This window comes from Formica exsecta, unplaced genomic scaffold, assembly GCF_003651465.1.
Source record: "Formica exsecta isolate Colony F162 unplaced genomic scaffold, ASM365146v1 scaffold295, whole genome shotgun sequence".
Lineage (NCBI taxonomy): Eukaryota > Metazoa > Arthropoda > Insecta > Hymenoptera > Formicidae > Formica > Formica exsecta.
In genome coordinates, this window is record NW_021850207.1 from 1007440 (window position 1) to 1029232 (window position 21793).

Genomic DNA, 21793 nt, shown 5'->3' on the forward strand with positions numbered 1-21793 from the left:
GGTTCAGCATCCCTTCGTACCCCTTCGTGATAGATTATCGTGGAGAATAAAGCAAAAGAACTTTGTGGCTCCTACTTCAATTATCCTGTTTATTTATAACGGTGAACTTTAATAACGTAACATTATTCATCCATAATTCCTCTCTCGGGATATTCTTGTTAAATTTTTCGCGCTTTTGAAAAAAAAAAATGACATGTATTTTTTATCCTAGATATATCTATTCTTTCATTATCTACATTTTTTACATAATCGATAAATTGCAGCATAATTAAATTTATACATATGGACGATTTATATTCTACGGATAATTTATATACTGTAAAAGCAATTAAAAATAAGGTAGATCTAGATTTTTAACGGAAAACTAAATGAGAGTAGATTAAATTTATTTAAGTTTTATTTTCCTTAAAATATCAAATATCCTATGATATTCTTTCTTAAATTCAATGAACAGGAAATATCTTGGAAGATTTATTGTGTGTAGGCAATGATTAATATCGCGATAGTGAATGATTTATCGCGTAAATGCATAACACCACCTTGCGTAATTTATATACGCTCTTAGACTCAGACAAATTCGCTAACGTATTCTGTAACGCAGTAATAGATGAATATATATGATTTTCTACTCAATATATTACAACGTTACTTATGCGAAACGCGCAGCATCTGCATGCCGTTGCACGAACATAATTAAATTTGATTCTATTCTCCGACAAGACAATAGTGCCTGAAATTCAACTCGCCGATTAAATACATTTGATTAGGACCATGTATATTTTAATTGATAAAATGTTCACGATGCGTTTATATCAAACAATGGCATATGATATTTATAATAATTGGTCAATTTGAATCTGTTTCTTTTCAACGAAAAGTAAATATTATGTTTACATTCCGTTACTTATCTCATTCGATTAAGATAACTGTCATATTTTTCTGCCGTATGAAAATTGCGATTTGATTACGAAGCAGGATAGCTTCCCAGTTTTTTAAAAATAAAGTCGAGGAAATAAACTCATTCAACCGTGAAACGTGAGATGTAACGAGCATCTGGGCATCGAGATAACAAGATCGACGCGTCTTTTGAACATCTGTCAAAACAATCGATCGATATTAATACAGGCACAATCGAGCGTGAAATTTCATTAATACACGAATCATAAAATATTCCTTTTAAATATTAGAAAGAAAATAGAATAAAGCTGTGTTGATTGCTGGACCGGTTGTATACACGCACACAAGCTATACACGAATAATATTCATACGCGAGTCGAGGAACTTTACACCTTCATTATTGCCATATACGTGTATTGCGGATTTAAATTAAAAACATGTCAAAATATGATATATCATCCTTCATCGACTTGCCCCATGAAATATGGAGTTATCTTGCCGCGCAGAAAGTTGGACGATAACAAGGGACGTGAAATGTATAAATCACGTTGCAGCAAATCCGACCTCAACTCTTTCGCACATATGTATCAGCATGTCTCGGAAAATCCCGACAGATATATAATATATCCTTTATATGCGCGACGCGCGAAAATCCCATCCCATAGGAATTCCGCATTTCGGGGAAATGCGTTTAAGTTCGCTCAAACGGAAAGAGAGATTTGTCTATATGGATCGTATGAGGTGTGGCTTAATAGCGCAAATAACTTTTTTTACAAAATGTGAAAAAATTGATATGAATTTATGATGTTCTCTCAAATTTAAGAGATTTCTCATCAAATTCTTAAGGAAATGGATCGTGGATTATTTTTGCAATCTCATCCTTTAATTCCATTCAAAGTCAACGTGATTCGATAATGCGGACTGAATATAATTGACTCTCTTTTACATACTGCCTTCTATCGATCGATCCCCCTAAGAAGTTAATTGCATTACACGTGTTAATTGTCATAATTTGGAATTCAGAGCATGTCGCATAACGTCCTTTAGACGCTGAACTTGTTTCCGTATGCTGCGGATGTCATATAATGTTCGCCAGAATGTTAACACGCTAACCACCATGTCGGCGACCGATGGCTAACACAATGTTGTGTCGCCTCACGTTGTCAGCCATCGGGCAGGTAACGTATTAAAGCGATACGCCGACAAATTGAATTTCGTAGACCATAACCAAAGTGCAGTGACGTAACTATAATAGGTAATTTCGCGCTTGAAGTAAAATACATGAAACGCACACATATGCACCTTTCTTGAAAATATGATAATAATAATTAAAAATTATTGCAATTTATAATCTTTATAAATTAAACAGTCAACATACGCAGTAATTAATAAGGCAGGACATTTTCATTTGTTCTATATTATCAGCATCTAATATACATTCGAATCTGATTCTTAATTCGATTTTGAGCTTTATAATATCTTTTTTTATAATAGCTATCTAGAGATACAATTGGAAATATTGTATAAAACGTCGGACTTTGACTAATTTGAGGATAATTTTTCAGAGTTATACATAGAGATTTATTAGATGATTTTTATATAAATGTTACACTCGTATTGTTGTCCGGATTAAATTTGTTTGTTCGTGTTACGGAGTTGTCAAAGTTCACACTCCACTTAATCACAGAATTTCCGCATTGGATAACCGCAACGGACAAGAGAAAAACGTAAAAGGAGATCAAAATCGAAGTTGGTGAAAAAGGAAACTCGCTTTCTGTTGCTCGGCCGTCATCTTCGTATATCCGAAGAATTTCCATTACTTCGGAATATCCTTCCCCCTCGCTCTTCTTCCTTTCCTTTCCTTCTTTCTTTGTACGGAAAAGAGAGATGATGAAAGAAAAAAGAATGCAGAAAAGTAGAAATAAATGACACTGAGATAGAGTTACGCGTGACTGTATCGCGTTCCGAGTAAATTCCTTTCAAATATTCTGATGCAACCGGCATATAAATCTTATTAAAAACAACATTTCTCAGGTGAATATTGAATATATTATTTGATAAATTTTTAATATCTGAAAGTTATATGCGCACAAATATTTAAGAGGACTCAAATATATGAAATTTTAACGCAGCATTTGAATTTATTGCGATGCACTGCCAATTTAGGATATGGCTTTCAATTTTGTTGTAGATATTTAAATAATTATTTTCGATTTTTAATCGAAACTCTTGCAATTACAATGACAGTACAGAAAGCGTCGTTGCAAAGTGCCTTATCCGGCTTTGGAGAAATCTCGTTTCTAGTGTACAATAAAGTTTATTTTATTTCCCAACGTTTCTCGATATCTCTTAAAGTAAACCGGAGCTGCTTATCGCGTATCTTTCACGGGCAGGATCTAAATTATGGTTACGGTTTTCGGATCGACCGGTATTTTCGAAGTCGAGAGAAACTAACTGGAATGGCGCAAAATAAACGGGACGCAGCGGAAGGCGTCGAAAAACGTTTTAATGGAAAATTTAGCTGTCCTCTGTTGGGACATCGAGACAAAAATTGTTTCATTTCCAACTGCATCCTATCTATTTTCTCGTCGAACCCTTTATTCGTCTGAAACAGTCAACTTGCCTTACAATAGTACGCTTATAGTATTTTATCACTGTAAATCTCTTTCATAACTTTTGAAAGAAATAGACAATATGAACGATAATATTACATTTTGAAAAAGAAGAGAATTAAAGTCCAAAATTATATTTTCGAAAAAAACACAGTTGAAAAATTTAGTAAAATATATAAAAATCTATAAAATTATAGACAAACATTTCTTCGGTCTCAAAGAATGAAGTTTACTCGTCAGGAAACACACACATAAAATAAACTAAACTGTATTTTAAAAAAGCCTCTTACTTATTATTTTTTTTAAACAATTAATGTTAGACGAATGCGATATTGCGGCATATAAAATATCGATTTGTCTGGTGGTAAAAATCGTTCGTTACTTTCTTCAAATACGTTTACGCGAGCAGTTTGCTAATTTACGATTACACTCCGAGTTGAACGAGTTTGATAAAGTACTTGTCATAGATCATTTAGCGCAGAATCTACAGTCATAAAAGAAAAGTGAAAACACGCAATGCTTAGCAAAATTTCTCGAAATTCATTACGAGATTTAAACGGCGATAATTAAATTAGAAAATGAAGGTTCAAAAAGAAACAGAGAGAGAGAGAGAGAGAGATGCGGAGTTGCAAGTCACGAAAAAGTTTGGCTTCTTGTTAGAGGAAATAACTTGAAGAAATTGTTTTCTAACGTTTAATTAACTTCCCAAGGTAGTTACGCGACCAACGTAAAAAAAAGATGAAAATATAAAAGTTTAATTCAATATACAATGACGCGAATTAAAAATTTAGATATCAGAGATTGGGCGTTCAATTTCGAAATAGTTATCCACACGAAATCGTTCTCGTTAGAATTACCCTCACGATCGAATGTGTGCGTTTCGAAAAAGCACGTATGGTCGAGATAATGAAGTTCACTCGCTACTACCCGCGAATCTAAATTGAAAAAGCTGAAATTTCCCGAGTTCGAACGTAATCTACTTACCTTCTACTTGCCTCACTGAATTACGCGCCTGTGATATTTTTTAGAAACAAACGGTGTAATTGAGAACGATGCAACAATCTCGCTGGCAAACTATAGAAAAATGAAATACTGATAGCTACATACCAGATTAACCAACATTCTGTTGAAACAATCGTTTTGTATCATGTACAATAAAAAACAAAAATAAAAACATATACATATAAATAAAAAAATTAATTAAATATTATATAATATTATATGAAAATATAAATTATACATGCAAAAGATTCTGATAGATCGCTAATCGCACGTGTAGCTCATATTTATTCTGAGGAATGTGTATGTGTGTGTGTGTGTGTGTACGAGATATTCCGCACTGCGGAGATAATGAAGTTTACGGTGCGGCGAATCTAGATTGGACAGATCTCGAATTGCGTGAGCTTCAAGCGGTCAAATAATCCCGGTCTGCGTAATCCATCGAATCCCTTTATTTTACCTACCTATCCCTCGTTCTTTCCAAAAGAGAGCATTGATAGGATGCATTGATGGCGCGATCGATATTATCAGTCGGAGAAAATTTTCGTGAAGTGCCGTATAACATGTAATTGGCGAGTCCACGCCGCTTTTAATTGCTGCCACACAGCCCATTTCAACGAGAATTCCGGATTCCTCGCAATGTCTCGTAATCACCTATATTGATTGCCCCCTTGAACCTACAGTGCATGTGAAAAGTCAGTTAATTATTTCGCAATTACATCAGACGATAAAAAAAAATGAATATCTTTCATGATATATAGACACAATTTAATTTAATATATGTATATATATTTTTCAAACAAGAGATAAATATACGAAATAGTGGGTGCATTTTCCAGAGACTGTAATTGCGAATATAACATACAAAGTTTTTCATGCAAAAGTGACTTGACTCACTTACGGTGTATGTAACAGTCGAGTAATTAAAGTTTCAACAACTGATCCTTGTAATATGCAACCCTGGTTTTCCTGGAATTATCATCGAAAATTTCGTCGAGATATATACAGGATGTTTTTACATTAATGTTACAAGATTTTTTTACTGACATATTCTTTAATTTCGAGCGAGAAGTTGATTCTTACAAATTTTTCTTAACTTTAAGCATGAAATATCTCATCCTCAAATCAATCTATCACTTTGATATTATCATTAAACATTTTGCTAATAGAGATTTAAAATTCTTTATAAAGTTAACATTAAATTGATGTTAAATGAAGTATAAAATTTTACATTATTATGTTTTGACTCAGATCGCGTCAAGTGTTCCACTTTTTATCATTCATAAATAAAAAAAAATCTTCATTATTTTTGCTACAAAAAAATCGACCTCGAACTTATCGAAGAATACGCCAATTTATACCACCAATTCAAATACCCTATATTTTTTCCACTTCCGTGTCGTTGTGCTTGCGCCAATGCGCGCGTCCGCTTCGACTGCATTTTAACGAGGTCCATTGTAGATCTGCTGAATAAAAAAGTCAGAAGACCTCAATGATCGAGGATAACAGCCTCGATCGCTCGTGTTCTCTTCTCAAATAAAAGCGGTGGTGCGAGAATGTAAAACGCGTCACATTGTTTGATGGTGTGTCGATCGAATGAAATATCGCGGTGAAAGATTGAGTAGGGCCGATTCTATTAGCAAAGAACTCCGACAAGGTAACGCGGAAAAGGAATCGTATCTCACGAAGAATTTACGACTATCGTCTCGCGACCATCAAGCACTGCCGAGAGCAAAATGCGACTAAAGGTTCCTATTGCGAGTAATCTCGCAAATGTCGATCAATCTTCCTCTTTCTTATTTGTTTCTATTTATATTATTTCCAGAGATTTTTATACATATATATAATATTTTAATATATATTTATATTATATATTGTATGTATATGTAAATATATATGTATGTGTAAAAAAATGTAAAGAATCAATATACTCCATCAAGAAAACTTATAATTTATAATAACTTATAATTTATACTTATTAGAATTTAAATTATTTTTCAATATATATATATACAAACGTTAATAAAAATTTGTTTAATAGAAAAAAATGTGCCACTTAAAGGGTTAAAAATATGAATATACTACAATGAGGGACAGTAACTATATGGATCAGATAGACATATGACCTGGTATAGAGAATAAGACGAACGATGGAGACGACATTGGTTTCGAATAACATGGAATAGGCGTGGTAGATAGTACGATTCATACGCTAAAACTTCTGGTTAAAGATGTTAATGCAGTTCATAATGTTATATATAAATTAATATTCTGCAAATTATTTGTAACTTACTATAAATAAAAAGCAAAGTTAAGCATTTTTTACTAAAATATTAGTTAATAAATAACATATAAAATATCTGATTATATATTAAAATTTTTTCTTCACTAAATAATAGTTTACATTACTTAAAATTGTATTCCTCTATTTTACATATTTCAAAAATTAAATAAGTTATATGAGATAACACTCAAACATTTGATAGGAAAACATGGATATATTTTTCACAAAAACCATTTATCATTAATTTTATCAACAAGGTAGTAAGAAGCTTTTTGCATGATTAACGAAAGATTTATGAAGGCAAAAATAAAATTTTTCTCTCACACGAGGATAGGAGGTACGACAAAGACTTAGAGTAAAAATTCCGATGCTTGATGCGCGTTAAATCTTCATAAATTATCCCTTTTTGTAGAGAATATGTGAGAAGCTGTGAACTTTAAGGTGATTATGAAGTCAATAATGCCGAAAGGAATTTTCGCTCTTAAAATTCAAAACGATGTAATAAGATCCAAACGGCTGTTCTTATTAGAAGTAAAATTTGCATTTTGTTATTCAGAAAAACGTTTCTGCTATTGGGAAAACTCGAGAAACATTTTAAAACTCGATTTTCTAAAGATTAAAGTTTATAAACTTATTCATGTAAATTTATATATATACACGTGAAAGAAAGTAATGAATAATTTATATCTAATATATAACTTATATTTGATATCACAACTTATATTCAAATCTTCCAGGAGTGTCAGCCGGAATTTCTGCACGATCTCGTCCTGAAGATGAAGGCCTACATTTTCACCCCCGGTGATTCGATATGTCGGAAGGGAGAGGTTGCTCGCGAGATGTTCATAATAGCCGACGGTATTCTGGAGGTGATCAGTGAGACTGGCAGAGTCCTAACGACAATGAAGGCAGGGGACTTTTTCGGCGAGATTGGTATACTCAATCTGGACGGATTGAATAAGTGAGTGAATTTCTTCAAGTCTTTTCTATGTCGAAATGAAGATCGCGTAACGATTTTTTATCTCACAATTTGTTTTAAAATATTAACTTTTCACGAGAGATTAATATTTAAACTTTTGTTACTGACGATTAAAACGTGACTCTAAGTTGAGAAGTTAAAATTTAAAATTTTTTAAATTTCGGAAAAATTTTTAGACGCACAGCCGATGTTCGTTCGGTGGGTTACTCCGAGCTATTCAGCCTCTCACGAGAGGATGTGCTGGCAGCAATGAAGGACTATCCGGAGGCGCAGGAAATTCTGCAGAATCTCGGTCGAAAGCGACTGATGGAAGCACAGAGAGTAGCGCGAGCATGGCGCCGACCTACGTCTCCGGGCCACGATTCATCCGACAACAGCACCGGCAAAAGAATTGTCGACAAGTTAAAGAGCGATGTGAAAGGCCTGAAGAATGTCCTGAGGAAGAGCAGACGCAACACACGGCCGGAAGAGAGCCTGGAGCTACAGCCGCTGGCACCGAAGGTTCCGGCTCTGAGGAGACAACAAAAGATCGACGAGAGTCAGGACTTAACTCTGCCCAACAACCAGGAGACACCGGTGACGGTATCGCCGTTAGGTGCCGGCTTACCGCTGCTATCGAGACTCAGGTTGTTGAAAGAGAAGGAGGAGAGGGACGAACGACGCAACCTGATGGACACGCCGAGTCATGCGACCGAGCCTCAAGCACCGCCACCCTCGGAGGCCTTGAACCCCACTAATCCGAATTTACCATTCCTGCAAAGAATACTCTTGCTGAAAGCAAAAAACGAGCAGGAAGCCGCCCAAACAGAAAAGGAGACGCCGAGCACCAAGGAACATCTGCTACCCAAGAACGCTATTCCTGAAGAGACGAGCACTCAGTCCGACGAACAGCCATCTTCGAACAGTCAAAACGACATCGCGATCATCACGGCTATCACGCCCTCGCAAGTCGAAACGCGAATAGCGGCCAAGAAGCCCTGGGTCGCGCTGAAAAACGCGTCGTTGACTACCAAGGACAATTCATCGCAGAAAAGCCCGCCGGCCAGAAAGCTACAGCAGACCAAAATGTATGCCTCTGTTGATGATCTCTCGCCAGAGTACTGCGGTCTGCCATTCGTCAAGAAGCTCAAAATTCTCAATGAGAGGCAGAAGCTGGCCGAATTGGAAAAGGCGGTCAGAAGCTCGTCCCTCGACTGTGGCGAGAATGTCGAACTAGAATTTGACAGCAACCTCACGAGGAGTCACTCGGAGGCCTGTGCTATCGAGTACGCCAGGAAGCTGGCCAAGTACAATCAAGTAAGTAGTAATTATGTATTTTTCTGTTACACGTAATAACTTTTCCTCTAGTTTGATTATATCTATGTATTAATTTTAAAAAAAATCAAATTTTGAAAGAAAATCGGATTGCATGCCAAGCATACTCTCTCTTTTTATTCTCTTTTTTTAGTTTCTATAAATTATTTAGAAAACATTATTTGATATTTAAAATTATGTGAAAAATAACATATCAAAGAAAAAGATTTAATTCAAACATAATACAAATGTTCAATATTCAATTTCTAATTCGAATTTTCATTTCGTAATAGGCTCGACAAGCGTCAGTGTCGTCAGTGGAGCAGCTCTCGCCAGAGAACGAGACGCTCGAGAGGCGGAATTTGAAGAGTATCCTGAAGAAACTATCGGCTAGCAGTAGTAGGGCAAGCAGTAGCGAGACTTCGGTAACAAGCATACCAGATCGACAAGCTGCGACCGCCGAGCTGAAGAGGCTAATGAGAGCGCCAACGATCGAAGGTTATGCCGCGCGGCACTCGAAGCTGTCCAAGAGCGTAACATTTAATAAATACACGTTGCAAAGCCCGCCATCCGAGCAGCCTCTGCAATCACCGCCGTCGAATTCCGGGTCCCAGGATCAGCCGTCACTGCCGCCGCCCAATAAACTCAGTTTCCGTCCTGTAGGCAGTGCCGGTATCCTGCAAACGGTATCCCGACCGCGGGAGGGAGAGTGCCTGGGCGAATTACTCTCCGGGGTCGGCGAGGTCATCAAGGCAGGCCTGGTGAGTACCACACGTGACTACAGCTTCCTTTGTCTCCTTTGTTTTCGATGGACGTGTTTTGTGGCCGCTCTCCCGCGCTTGCTGTCATCACGTATTCCGCAGGAGTGCTCTTATTAAAGAGTCGCTCTCCTCAGCATGAGAGATATCTCATCTCGATGTTTGCAAAATCAATATTTATCGACAGTACAAGTAAAATCATTCTAATAGAGAAAACATAGTTCAAGAGATATTTTATCGATAAATAATTAATTTCTTTAATTTTATATAATGTCTCTTATATTTATTATTATTCTTTGTGAAGAAATGTAGAATCTCTCATTCTTAGTTTAAAGTCATGTAAATTTAAATCCACCACTCATTGATGCATGTTTTCCAAACTATTAAACTCAATCTATTCACCACCGCCGGATGTTGACCATCCATCAATTACCTAACTACGCTTGTAGGAGTTCTCATTACCGTATGACACATGGCAGCTGTTCCAATTAATCATACTGCCGCCTTTGACGTTACAGGAGGATATGCAGAGTAAATTCGTGCGACAGTTCACATCGCTCGAGTCAGAGGTCCGCAAACGCGACGAGATAATATCGCAGTTGCAGGCACGAATCCAGCAACTCGAGCGAAAGAGAAGGAAATCGCACGACGACAATGATTCCGGCGGGGACAGCACTGAGCACGACGCTTCCATGGAAGAGGATCTTGACGATGATTGCGACGATCATCCCTTTATGCGTGACAGTTCCGTGGACACTGTCCTGACCGCACGATTACGCGATCGACGCTCATCGGTGGGTTCAAGCTCACGCAGCAGGCGATCATGGGAAGAACATTCGGAAAGAGAGACCCTGGAACTGCAGGAGCTGCCAAATTCGATAGTGCCGCAAAGATTATCGCGGGAGGACGTGGCCATCGATCTGGAATCGAACAGCGACAGTAGATCGGACGAGGAGTTCGACGTTTGCGTGCGTCGCAAGGGCGATAGTGACGAGGGCGACGAAGAGGACGAGGAGGGAGAGGAAGAAGAAAACGACGAGGATGACGACGATGACAAAATCACGCGACAGGATGGCTATAACAATTGGGAGGTCGCCCTACTGGCTAAGCAGCTCGGGGCGAGGAGAAGAAGCGGCGATAATGCTAGCCCGGGTTCCTAGCGCATTAATGAGATTCTAGAAATACTGTGTTACCTCACGAACACAATACGCTCCGATGGATGGTGCAACCCGCTTACTGGGTCCGGCGGTAGTGCAGCTTTTTGCGAACACACTCATCGCTCGTCCTCACAATTAGATCTCGATAATATGACTAGTTGCAGTGAAACTATGATGTAGTCTGATTAGCAAAGCGTCGTTAATATTTTCTTTTTTGCTTTTTATCTTTTTAATTTAGTTTTTCCAGTATCTGTACGAGAGGCGATTTGTGTACTTTAAAGAATCAGCAAACTTACAGAATTTTTTCTATACGACGCTGATATTCTCTCGCGTATGAAAGTAAGACATTTTTTATTCTGTTTTGTACTTTTTTATTTTTTTATTATTTTTTGTATAATATATAATTTTATCGCTGATAATCGCTAATTTTCGAATTATTTGATTTTTATTTTAAATTTCTATTTATTATATTGTAAATATTCACAGGTGTGCCTGAGGAAATATTATACTTGGCATATTCACAAGTTATATATAAACATCGTAATTGAATGTACAAGAGTACCTCAGAGTAGCTATGTACCAACACAGCAAGGTTGCAATACAGGGAGTTTCTTAAATAAAAATTTGAAAATTATCTGGGGCAAAAATCGAAACTTTAGCTAAACGCCAACAACCAGTACACATTATTCTACGCTATTATTATATCGCGCCATCGGAGATATTTGTATCATTCTGCTACTTTGTTGGCGATATCTCTTTTCTCTGATACTCATTCAATCATATTCTTGAAAAGCTGCACCACGAGCGAACGGAGATATTAGTCAGTTGTACGAAGCGAGGAGGAATAAATAATTTTAGAAAAGAAACAGAGAGAGAAAGAGATAAATATAATTTAAAGCGAGAAAAAAAAATTTAATGAGAATATATTACGTATACTGACCAGACCAAGCTCAATATTTCTAGAGTCTTTACAAGATACGACTATTAAGCAACAAATGACTATTATAAATATAAGGTAAGGAAAGAGAGAATTATTTAAAAAATCTTGTACATATTTAGTCGATAATTTATTTATCTATGAGTGAAAGAAAAAGAGCGAATGCATGAGGATTACTGAAAAAAGAAATAGGAGATACGAATATAAAAGTTAACATGAGAAAATGAATTTTGCTGGATTATGAGAGGAGAAGCATTTTAGATGCTGATATGTACCTACTTATGTGCGGAAGAAAGGAACATACAATAAAGCAAATGTTTTCAAATGTTGTGATCCTTACATCCTTTATCATTTTTTAAAACGATAATATATTTTAATAGCTGTTTTTTTAAATTTAATTTATCATAATTTTTATTGTATGTATATGAAATATATATATTTCACACGCTGTCGTAATAACGATAATAAGGTACTGTTACTTCATCGGTGCTGTCATGCGGTACAACAATTTAAATTTCGCGGTATCAGTCACGTGTGATTGTAGGAAGGCGCGCCGATCAAAAGTGCATTCGAAAATCTTACTTTTATAATATACTAACATTGAATTGACCAATGAGGACAAAGAAATCTTTGCTCCCTTTGTTCCTGATTCGCCAATTAAACGCTACTTTATCCCACGAGTAGGATTTCCGAACGCATCCTAAATAGTGATGTAGCGCCACACAAAGCTCGCGCACATAACCTACAATCATAATAATAACAAAAGCGTCGCGTAAGGAACTCTTGTTATCAAATATTGCGAAGTCATATATATCTTTCTGTATCACAGCACGTACGATCTCGCGCGTGGTTCGCGCGCTTCTGTAATGTCGAAAACGTGAGTCTCCATCAGGACGGGATTCGACAAGATGGGCGACATACGGGCTGGTCTCGAGGACTTGAAGCTCGACGGTGCTCTGTTTGCCAACGTCAAATACTACGTCAGCGGTGAGGGCGATTCCAAGGTACGATAAGTTTCCCGCGTTTTTATCGGACGGATCGAACAATCGAAAAATTCACAGTGATTATTCGATGTTCCCGACAATTAAAATGATTTTTTCATTTTTTTAGTCTGAAATCGATAATATATTGACTGTTAATAGAGGTTATAATATGAGGCGTATGTACATATAACTTGACACAACATGTCGTCTTCCTTTTCGCTAAACTAATTTCCTTTTTTTGTAACAATTTCGTGTAATGTTTAAAATTAAGAAATATTGTATGAAAACACACAATATACATTTATATCCTAAATACATATGCTCATATTAAGAAAGGACAATGATTATTCATCAATCATAAACAATGCTATGAATTATTTACAGATTTTGAATCTACTGCAAGAAGGTGGGGCTGAAAGATCCATTTATTTTAGCGACTTTGTTACACATTTGATAGCAGGCTACGAAGCATTAGAAAATGATATTTCTCAAGCAAAGGATATATATGAAATTCCAGCAGTCACACAAAACTGGGTTTTATGTTCTGTTAAATGCAACAAACTTCTGCCGTATCCTTTTACACAAAACTATTATTTTAAAATTAATATTACTTGCAGTTGTAAATATAAAATTATCTTTTGTGTTAATTCTAATATCCATCTCTGTTAAATATTTTTGTATTCTATTTATAAACAGTATTAAGTAAACAATTTTTGTTTTTGACATTTTTTAAATAAAAATGTATATTTTCTTAACAAATCAACTTATACATGTACACAGAGCAAAGTATTTCTCACCAGAAGAGAATCAATTATTCTCAAATGTACGCATTTGCCTATCCCAAATAAGTCGAGCGGACAGCAAGTCGCTTTGGGCAATGATAACATTGCAAGGTGGCAAATGTCAGCTACACTTGGATAGATATTGCACTCATTTGATCACAGGCAAAGCAAGTGGTATAAAATATGAAACTGCCACAAGACATCATATACCTATTGTAACACCTGATTGGGTGACAGAATGTTGTAAGAAAAGCACTCTCGTTAGCGAAGTGGAATATCATCCCAAATTGCTAATGTCTCCAAATAGCTCGACAGCTATGATCACTGGATTTATGGATGAAGATACTGATAATAGCGTCGCGCAAGAGGAGCAGGATCGAACTAAGGCCATGTTAGAGCAACTCAAACAACGTATGCCGTGGAATCAGCCAAGTCCACCCGTGTCATTGAGTACTACGCATAGCCTTAGTGCAACCAACACAGCAACTGTTTCTTATTCGACGAATGGACAGAATACTGTGAATATGCAAACGCAACAGCTACCACGATCAGTGCCCTCATCTAGCTTGGGAACATCCGCAAACGTTCCATCAGTTTCCGATCAGAATGTTAATATTAATCAAGCAAATTGGCTTCCACAGCCTTCTCAGCAAAGCAATGCTTCTCAACAAAAAGCTATGCCATCACAAATGCAACAACAAGAATTATCTCAACAACAAATGAATATGCAACATCAATTGATGCAGCAGCAACCATTAACATCACAGCAGCCATTAACGCAACAACTCACACAGCATCAACAGCAGTTGCAACAGCCACCGTATAACCAACCACAAATTCTAAATCAACAACTATCATCTCAGGTACAACAGCAACAGCAGCTAATAGGACAACAACCATCATTGATACCGCAACAGCAGCAGCAGCAGCAAATAAATTCGCAATTACCTCAACATCAATTAACTGCACAGCAACTAGTAACATCACAACAAAAGCAATTGAATCAACACCAGATCATCCAACAACAACAGATAAATCAGCAGCAGCAGTTGCCAACACAACAGCCACATTTGATGCCGCAACAACAAGTGCAATTGGCAACACAACAGCAGCAGCAACAAATAGTAATGCAACAGCAGCAACAGCAATTACCTTCTCAACCACAACAGATCGCGACTCAGCATCAATTGGCCCAACAACAAGCTCCATCACAGCAACTCGCCGCCGAGCAAAGACAACTTATTTTATTACAACAGCAGCAGCAACAGCAAAAAATACAACAAATTTCGCAGCAACTGCAACAATCCGCCCCGCAAAGTTCGCAATTTGTCATAAGGGACGGCCAATTACAACAACAGTCGCAGAATCAACAGTTAATTGGACCAAATCAGCAAGGATTTATCGTGAAACGAGACTCGCAATGGCAACAACAACAGTACCAGTTACAGTTGCAGAGACAACAGCAGATTGGGCCTCTGAGATCCGAAGCACAATGGAACCAACTTCCCAGACATTTAATTCAATTGGATAAGCAGACGCATCTGCAATTGCAACAGATGGACACTCAACAGAGAGCCCAGTTTATTCAGAAGCTTCAGAAGCAGCGAAATCTTTTATTGCAGAGACAGATGCATAATCGTCAGCAAGGTCCGCACATTGCTGTTATTAGGAACCCTGGTAAACCAGTGCAATCGACCAATTTACAATGGATTCCGCAAGTACAACCTCAAATGATGGGACCGCAACTCACACCAACTCCTGGACAGAAACCCGTGCATTCCGGGGTGCAACCACCAGCGTTAACCCCGATAAATTCTTCCAATCAGGTCATCGTACCGACTGGACAGGCTGTTCAAGGACCGCAAGTGTCACAGACGGGACAGACATTTCAACAGGGACAATTGACACCTCAGCAATTGGTGCAGTTACAGATGCAGAAGCAGCAGCAAATGGCTAGATTGCAACAGCTGCAGCATCTCCAACAACAACAGCAGCAGCAGCAGCAAGGCGCGCAGCAGGAGGCGCCGTTAGCGTCTCTGTCAAATAATGCGCATATTCCACCAGATCAACAACTTGTCGTGAACGCCAAAACGAAAACCGCGCTGGCTAATATGCTAACCAACAGATTGCAAGGCGGCGCTACCGAGGGTAGTGCGGCTGGTCAATTGAGATTAATGACCGCGCAGCATAGACCTCCACCTCCTCCTTCGCAGGATCCACAGCTCTTGGCCGCATATCAAAGAAGAACTTTAGGAAATATAACGAACGGTGCGCCGTCAGGGGCACCAATAAAGATGCAATATCCTCCAGTTATGCCGCAGCCTAAGACTCAATTTTATGGTCACAATCCAAACTTGAAACGTATGTATCTAACTTCCATATTATTATTATTATTATTATAACATTATCTAACAAAGAAGCAAATTTCTATATAATTCTATAAAAAGTAGTATAACGCTTTGAAATATTATTTTATTTATATTTAGTATTATATCGCTAATAATTATGGAAGAATATTTGTAATTTCAGTGCCGCCAGATCTATTTTTGTTAGGATGTATTTTTGTTATTGTCGAATATGATGTACAGCGTCCAAACGAAGTCTCAGTCTGGAAACAAGTTATCGAGAGACATGGTGGCGAGGTAGAGCCACAATATTGTACTCGTGCGACACATGTACTGGCTATCACGCAGAAACATCCTATCGTGGTGCAAGCGTTACGTGAAGGAAAACGTTGCGTCAGTGCGCATTGGCTTTCTGACGTTGTCAATAAGCAACAATTGTTACCACCTTGGCATGCTTTGCACTTTCCAACGCCGTTCAGCTTAACTGAGCTTCCATGTGTTAAGCAAATCGTATCGTTTTCCGGATTTGAGGGAGAGGACCGAGCGAAAGTCAAACATATGTTAGAGGCTTTGGGAGCCAAATACACGAACTACTTTTCCAAACATAATACTCTCCTCGTTTGCAGAAGGTACTGGGTTGTTATCACATGTCATTCTTTGGGGCTGTTTTAGCTATATTTTAAATGTATTCTTTATATTGTGATTGTTCATGTTGTATTACAACATAAGTATATGTCAAAATGAATTTTAGGCCAGATGGACAGAAATATAAAAAGGCACGCGAGTGGCCAACTAACATTGTAAATGCACAGTGGTTGACAGATTTGCTTTGTGGACAAATGAATGCTTTGCATCAACTCGAGGGTTCAAAGTATCAACAATTTAATCTGAGTAATCCTTTCAAACTAGATTATTCACTTGTGCCTCATCTTATGGGTATAATATATTTTAGTTACTAAATAGATTATCATTAAATAATTATACTTCAAATGATTTTATCGTTATATACAAAGCTCTGTCAAATCATTTTCTACATAATTCTTTGTCTTTTGTAGCTGCTTGGAAAATGCCAATAAACATTACTCAAGAATCGTATGACAAAGTAAAACAGGTTGGTCAGGGTCCAAATTCGATCAGAAAATACAAAAAACCGCGATTGGATGGTCCATTGTTGAATAAAGACCCGCATCTTCTGGGTTTGGATGAACCGATTGTTGTTAGCAACCCTGATCCTCCGCCACCTGATAAACAACCCAGAATATTATTTTCTGGTATAAATCCCAGGAAACATGCCAAGGTATCATATAGATAGACTGTTTATTTGGAATACATATAAAGACTGTTTTCTTTACAATTATTTTTTGATCTCTTGTTTTTGCTTCTTCATCCTTTGTATTTCTCCATTCTATACTTCTAGTTCTCTTATCCATATATTACACATCTCTTATCTTTATGCTACCATCTGTTACACATGTAATCTATATGATTTTCAGAGAATTCGAGAATTGGGAGGTGCTTTGGCTGCTAGTTGGCGAGACGCCACTCATCTGATAATGTCGGCACCATTACGAACGGTGAAATTATTGTGTTGTCTATCGCGATGTAAATTTATCGTCAGTTTGCAATGGTTGCTCGATTGTTCCGCAAAAAACACTTTCGTAGATGAAAGCGCATATATGCTCGGCGATGCAGAATTTGAAAAGAACTTTAATTGCAATATCGAGAAAGCTTTAGCGAGTCCTAATCGAGGAACAGTACTTAAGGTAATTAAATTAAATTCTTTGATCATAATATATAGAGAGAGTGATTCATAATCACGCGATTTTTAATACAATAATATAGGTATATTTCATATTTAAACATGAAAACAAATAAAAATGTAACATTATTTTCAATTTATCTAATTAATTCATTATTACATTTTTAACTCGTTTCTACTATGCTCACATTCAAACAGGGTAAGATATTTTTCGTCACACCAAGTGTGATACCATCTCCTTCAGCGATGGCGGAAATAATAGAAAGTGCAGGAGGTACAATGGAAAAGACGCGTAGAACAGTTGCGCAGATACAAGAAATGAATGCCGGGAAATTAAATTATATCATTATAACTCATGAAAATGACCTTCATCTGCTTTCTGATGTCTTACGTGCAAATATCAGTAAGTAATTTCAAATCACAGCTTTTAATTAATATTTTATAATCTTACTCTCTTTGTATAAGAAAGACTTGAAAATTAAGTAATGCGAATATTAAGTGCAATAAAAATCATATAACTACAACTTTAATAACTATGTTTTTCTATTTGAAAAATTTACAGGTGTGTATAGTGCAGAAATTGTATTGGGCGCAATTGCACGACAATACTTCCAATCTGACGCAAGTCAAGTTTAAGATATGCAAGTTACACATTACCGTATTTTTATCCCTATTATGGGCCTACCAAGTTCTTAGTGAGTTATTTTCAAGACAAAAATCTTTGCTTACCTTCAGCAATGGGACAATAAAGAACGTAATTTTATGATACAAAAAGAAATTATTTTTATATGTGTACACCTATCTATTCGATTGTGGTTTGTATTATCTATATATATATGATAAATTTAACATGTAACACATTTCTCTTTGTTCAACAATTTATTTATCTCATTACTTGAAATTTTTGTGACATATTAACATTTTTTTTTTCATGGATCACATTTATTGTATTTTATATATAATAATCATAATAATTGATACGACATTAAAGTTTGTTAGCAGATCTTTTCTTATAATTCTAAAGACAACAAAAAAAAAAATATAAGATTTTTTCATTGTTACGCTGAATACAAAAGTTGATAATGTATTTCTAAGTGAGACCAATTTCGAACAATTTTAGGAATTAAGGAAATTAATTTTATAGTGATGTATGCTGCAAAAATTTTCGCTTAACTTAATCGAGAAAAGAGAATTAAACTAACAGCAAGCTTAACGTGTAGTTTAAAGTGTATGTAAAGGATTTATTAATTTTGATATCCATTAGTTTGACATAAGCTAACAGCAAGCTTAACGATAGTGATGTGTAGTTTAAAGTGTATGTAAAGGATTTATTAATTTTGATATCCATTAGTTTGACATAATACAATTGGCTCATTATGTATTTTGATAAATGTTTCCTTCGGTCCTTGTGTGAAATATTTAGGGATCATCAAATAAGATTTATTCAAACAAGAATCGTAGGAAAACGTACTCATTCTCAATCTAACTGGAATGGTACAGCAAAGCACCAGCGCCGTAGCCCTCATAAGCCACATTGTCGACGAACTGTTTGGCCAAATGACGTAGATTATCATCGATACTACCGGCAAGTTCTGTCATTTGCAGTAACTGTGCTAGTAATCTACCCCTGGTGGGATGTGCGTTTACATCAACTTGCCCTATTTTTGCTTCCAAATCTTTTTGAGACAAAAAACTTTTCAAGCTTCTATACTCATCCGTATATACGTCCAAATCAGGCAGAGCCTGAAGAAGATCTTCGATATCAACATTCTCGATCACCATCTTTTTGCCCATTCCAGTTCCTACTTGAGTAACATTAGCCAAGTAGGTTTCCAATCGATTGACGCACTCAGCTTGCCCTTGATTAATTCTGTTATCGTACATAGTCACTAACTCGGCAATATTTATCAATAGGGCAGTCTGGTCAAGAAGTCCCGAAGCTAACAAAGCCTTCAGTGTCTTCAAAACGGCATCCATTGGTCCGCCAATATCTTCTGAAGAAGCAAAAGCGAGAGCCTTTTGCCAGACTTCCGTCTTGATACTTCTATCTGAAGCCACTTCCATCAGGAGTCTTCGGATCCTAGAGGAACTCTCTCTTCTGGCTATAGCAGTGAGGACTGGTGTAGCGATAATAGAATTCCTCAGGAGTTGCCAATGCTTTCGAGTATTTCTCAGAATCAGCTCGCCGTAGACACTGTCCACAATGTCCGATATTCTATCCTGATGAGCTTGCCGACGCCTGAGTTGGCTGACGAAAGCTAACAGCAAGTCTCTCCAAGATGCGTATTCAAAGGGCGAAAGTCGCTCGACGGTGTTCCATACATCAGAGTTATTTTTCATCATGGATAAGAGCATGGTACCGGCTTTTGATCTGGATATCATCCTATCCCTCAATATCAGAAGTGTATAGTTCAAGGTATTATTCTGAAAGAAGCTGGTAAATTCCGCAGATTTCCGACATTCCGCGGGTTTCTTCAAAAACGGCAACAATGTATTTACGCCAATCAGAGTCTCGTTCTGCAAAGATAGACTCGAGATAGCATTGGCGACCAATGTGTATGGATCGGATGATAAACTGAAGCCGGTCAATTCGCGCTCGCCATGCAATCGTAAGTGTTCAACGAGATATGCGACCGATTCTCTCATCTCCACCGTCGTGTCGGGTATCTTCAGATTCGCCAACACATAAGCAATCAATTCGCGACGCGGAGGGATGATCTTGTCGTTAATCAACGATGCTGTCTCGCCGATTATTTTCGGCCAGGGTCCCATGAGAGCCTTGATCTGTTTGCGGTAGATCAAAGGCGAGGCCGCTTTCTTCAGCTCTGTCAGAGGGATCCTTTCCAACGGATCGGCCTTCAGTGGTCCAAAAGTCGGTCTGTAGATTTCGTCAGCGTCTAAAATGCCTTGCGACAAGGATCGCCTGATGAGAGATATCGCTGGCAGGACGTACTTGGGCAAATGATTTTCCATGGATTCGAGAATAACGTCTATCTGCTCCGCGATAGGCGCGTACATTACGGAAGGTAAGACATCGAGACATTCGATCAGCGAACCCCCGTTCTTCAAGTAATCCTCGATAGTCTTTACGGAGTGGTATAGCTCATAACTTTGTCTCTATGAGAAATGAATAGGAGAATACATCTTGTATAAGTTCTAGTAAGTTATGCAATTATTTATTATCATGCGCAAGTTTCGATTTGATCAAATTTGTTCATATATGTTGAATTAATTTATTTCGAAAGCGCACGAGTTTGAATTACTTGAACTTATGCTCTCCTACTTCTCAGAAGGCAAGATTGCTTACCGGCAATTCGTGAAGGACCTTTCCGAGATTGTGCTTTAACCGCGTCGCTGTTTTTAATTTTAACGTTAATTTTCTATCCAGGAACGAGGAATATTCCACGGCATCGTCGAACGACCTGGACGATTTTGCGAGGAGAAATCCAAATATATGGATCAATATGCCGCAATGGAGCCACATTTTCCGTATCGAGCTGATTCAATCGTACTGTCGAGTGGTGTCCAATTCAAGGTATATAAAAAGTTTTAGTTCAACATATGTGCGCGTGCACGATCGTAAATAACTTTTATTAAAGCATGCAAACGCGCGATAGTGTGAATTGAACTCTCGCGATCGAGAACCATATAAAATTCGTGATTACGGACAAGCTCTGAACCAAGATTCATTATGAATTACTCTCGCGATCGAACTCTATACAATCCTAATATTTTTTTCTTTTATCCATTTCTCTTGTCTAATCATGACTTATTCTCTAAGATTCTAAAGAAATAATCGGATATAAAAAAATGTTCACAAAAATATAACTTTTATTAAAATATATTTATATAAATGAAATTCTTAAGTATCTTTCTAGACTTTATAAAATATATAGTATATAATCCTTTGTGTATGTTACATAGAAAAATTATGAACATATATTCATATTTATAGTTTATAAATTTCAATCTTATAGATTTAAATAATATTATATATCTAAATTCTTA

General features: G+C 37.0%; 3 protein-coding genes across 3 annotated transcripts in view; 2 read left to right on the forward strand and 1 right to left on the reverse strand.

Annotated features, from left to right (window-relative positions):
* Positions 1-12239, forward strand: part of LOC115237417 — a 71779-nt gene extending 59540 nt beyond the window's left edge. Inside the window, exons 7-10 of the mRNA XM_029810425.1 lie at positions 7530-7753; positions 7948-9067; positions 9358-9825; positions 10341-12239. Of these exons, the coding sequence (XP_029666285.1) occupies positions 7530-7753; positions 7948-9067; positions 9358-9825; positions 10341-10982 (2454 nt within the window). The 3' untranslated portion in view covers positions 10983-12239. The remainder of the gene's footprint in view (positions 1-7529; positions 7754-7947; positions 9068-9357; positions 9826-10340) is intronic.
* A 157-nt stretch (positions 12240-12396) lies between these two features.
* On the forward strand, positions 12397-18554 carry LOC115237418 (PAX-interacting protein 1-like). Its single transcript, XM_029810426.1, has 9 exons — positions 12397-12920; positions 13284-13468; positions 13680-16042; positions 16211-16655; positions 16778-16962; positions 17082-17323; positions 17520-17789; positions 17984-18188; positions 18348-18554. The coding sequence occupies exons 1-9, from the start codon at positions 12825-12827 to the stop codon at positions 18419-18421; spliced, it is 4065 nt and encodes a 1354-aa protein (XP_029666286.1). The 5' UTR covers positions 12397-12824; the 3' UTR covers positions 18422-18554.
* Positions 18555-19062: 508 nt separating this feature from the next.
* On the reverse strand, positions 19063-21308 carry LOC115237445. Its single transcript, XM_029810485.1, has 2 exons — positions 21093-21308; positions 19063-20902 (listed from the first exon to the last, which is right to left on the reverse strand). The coding sequence occupies exons 1-2, from the start codon at positions 21267-21269 to the stop codon at positions 19268-19270; spliced, it is 1812 nt and encodes a 603-aa protein (XP_029666345.1). The 5' UTR covers positions 21270-21308; the 3' UTR covers positions 19063-19267.
* Between the last annotated feature and the right edge of the window lie 485 nt (positions 21309-21793).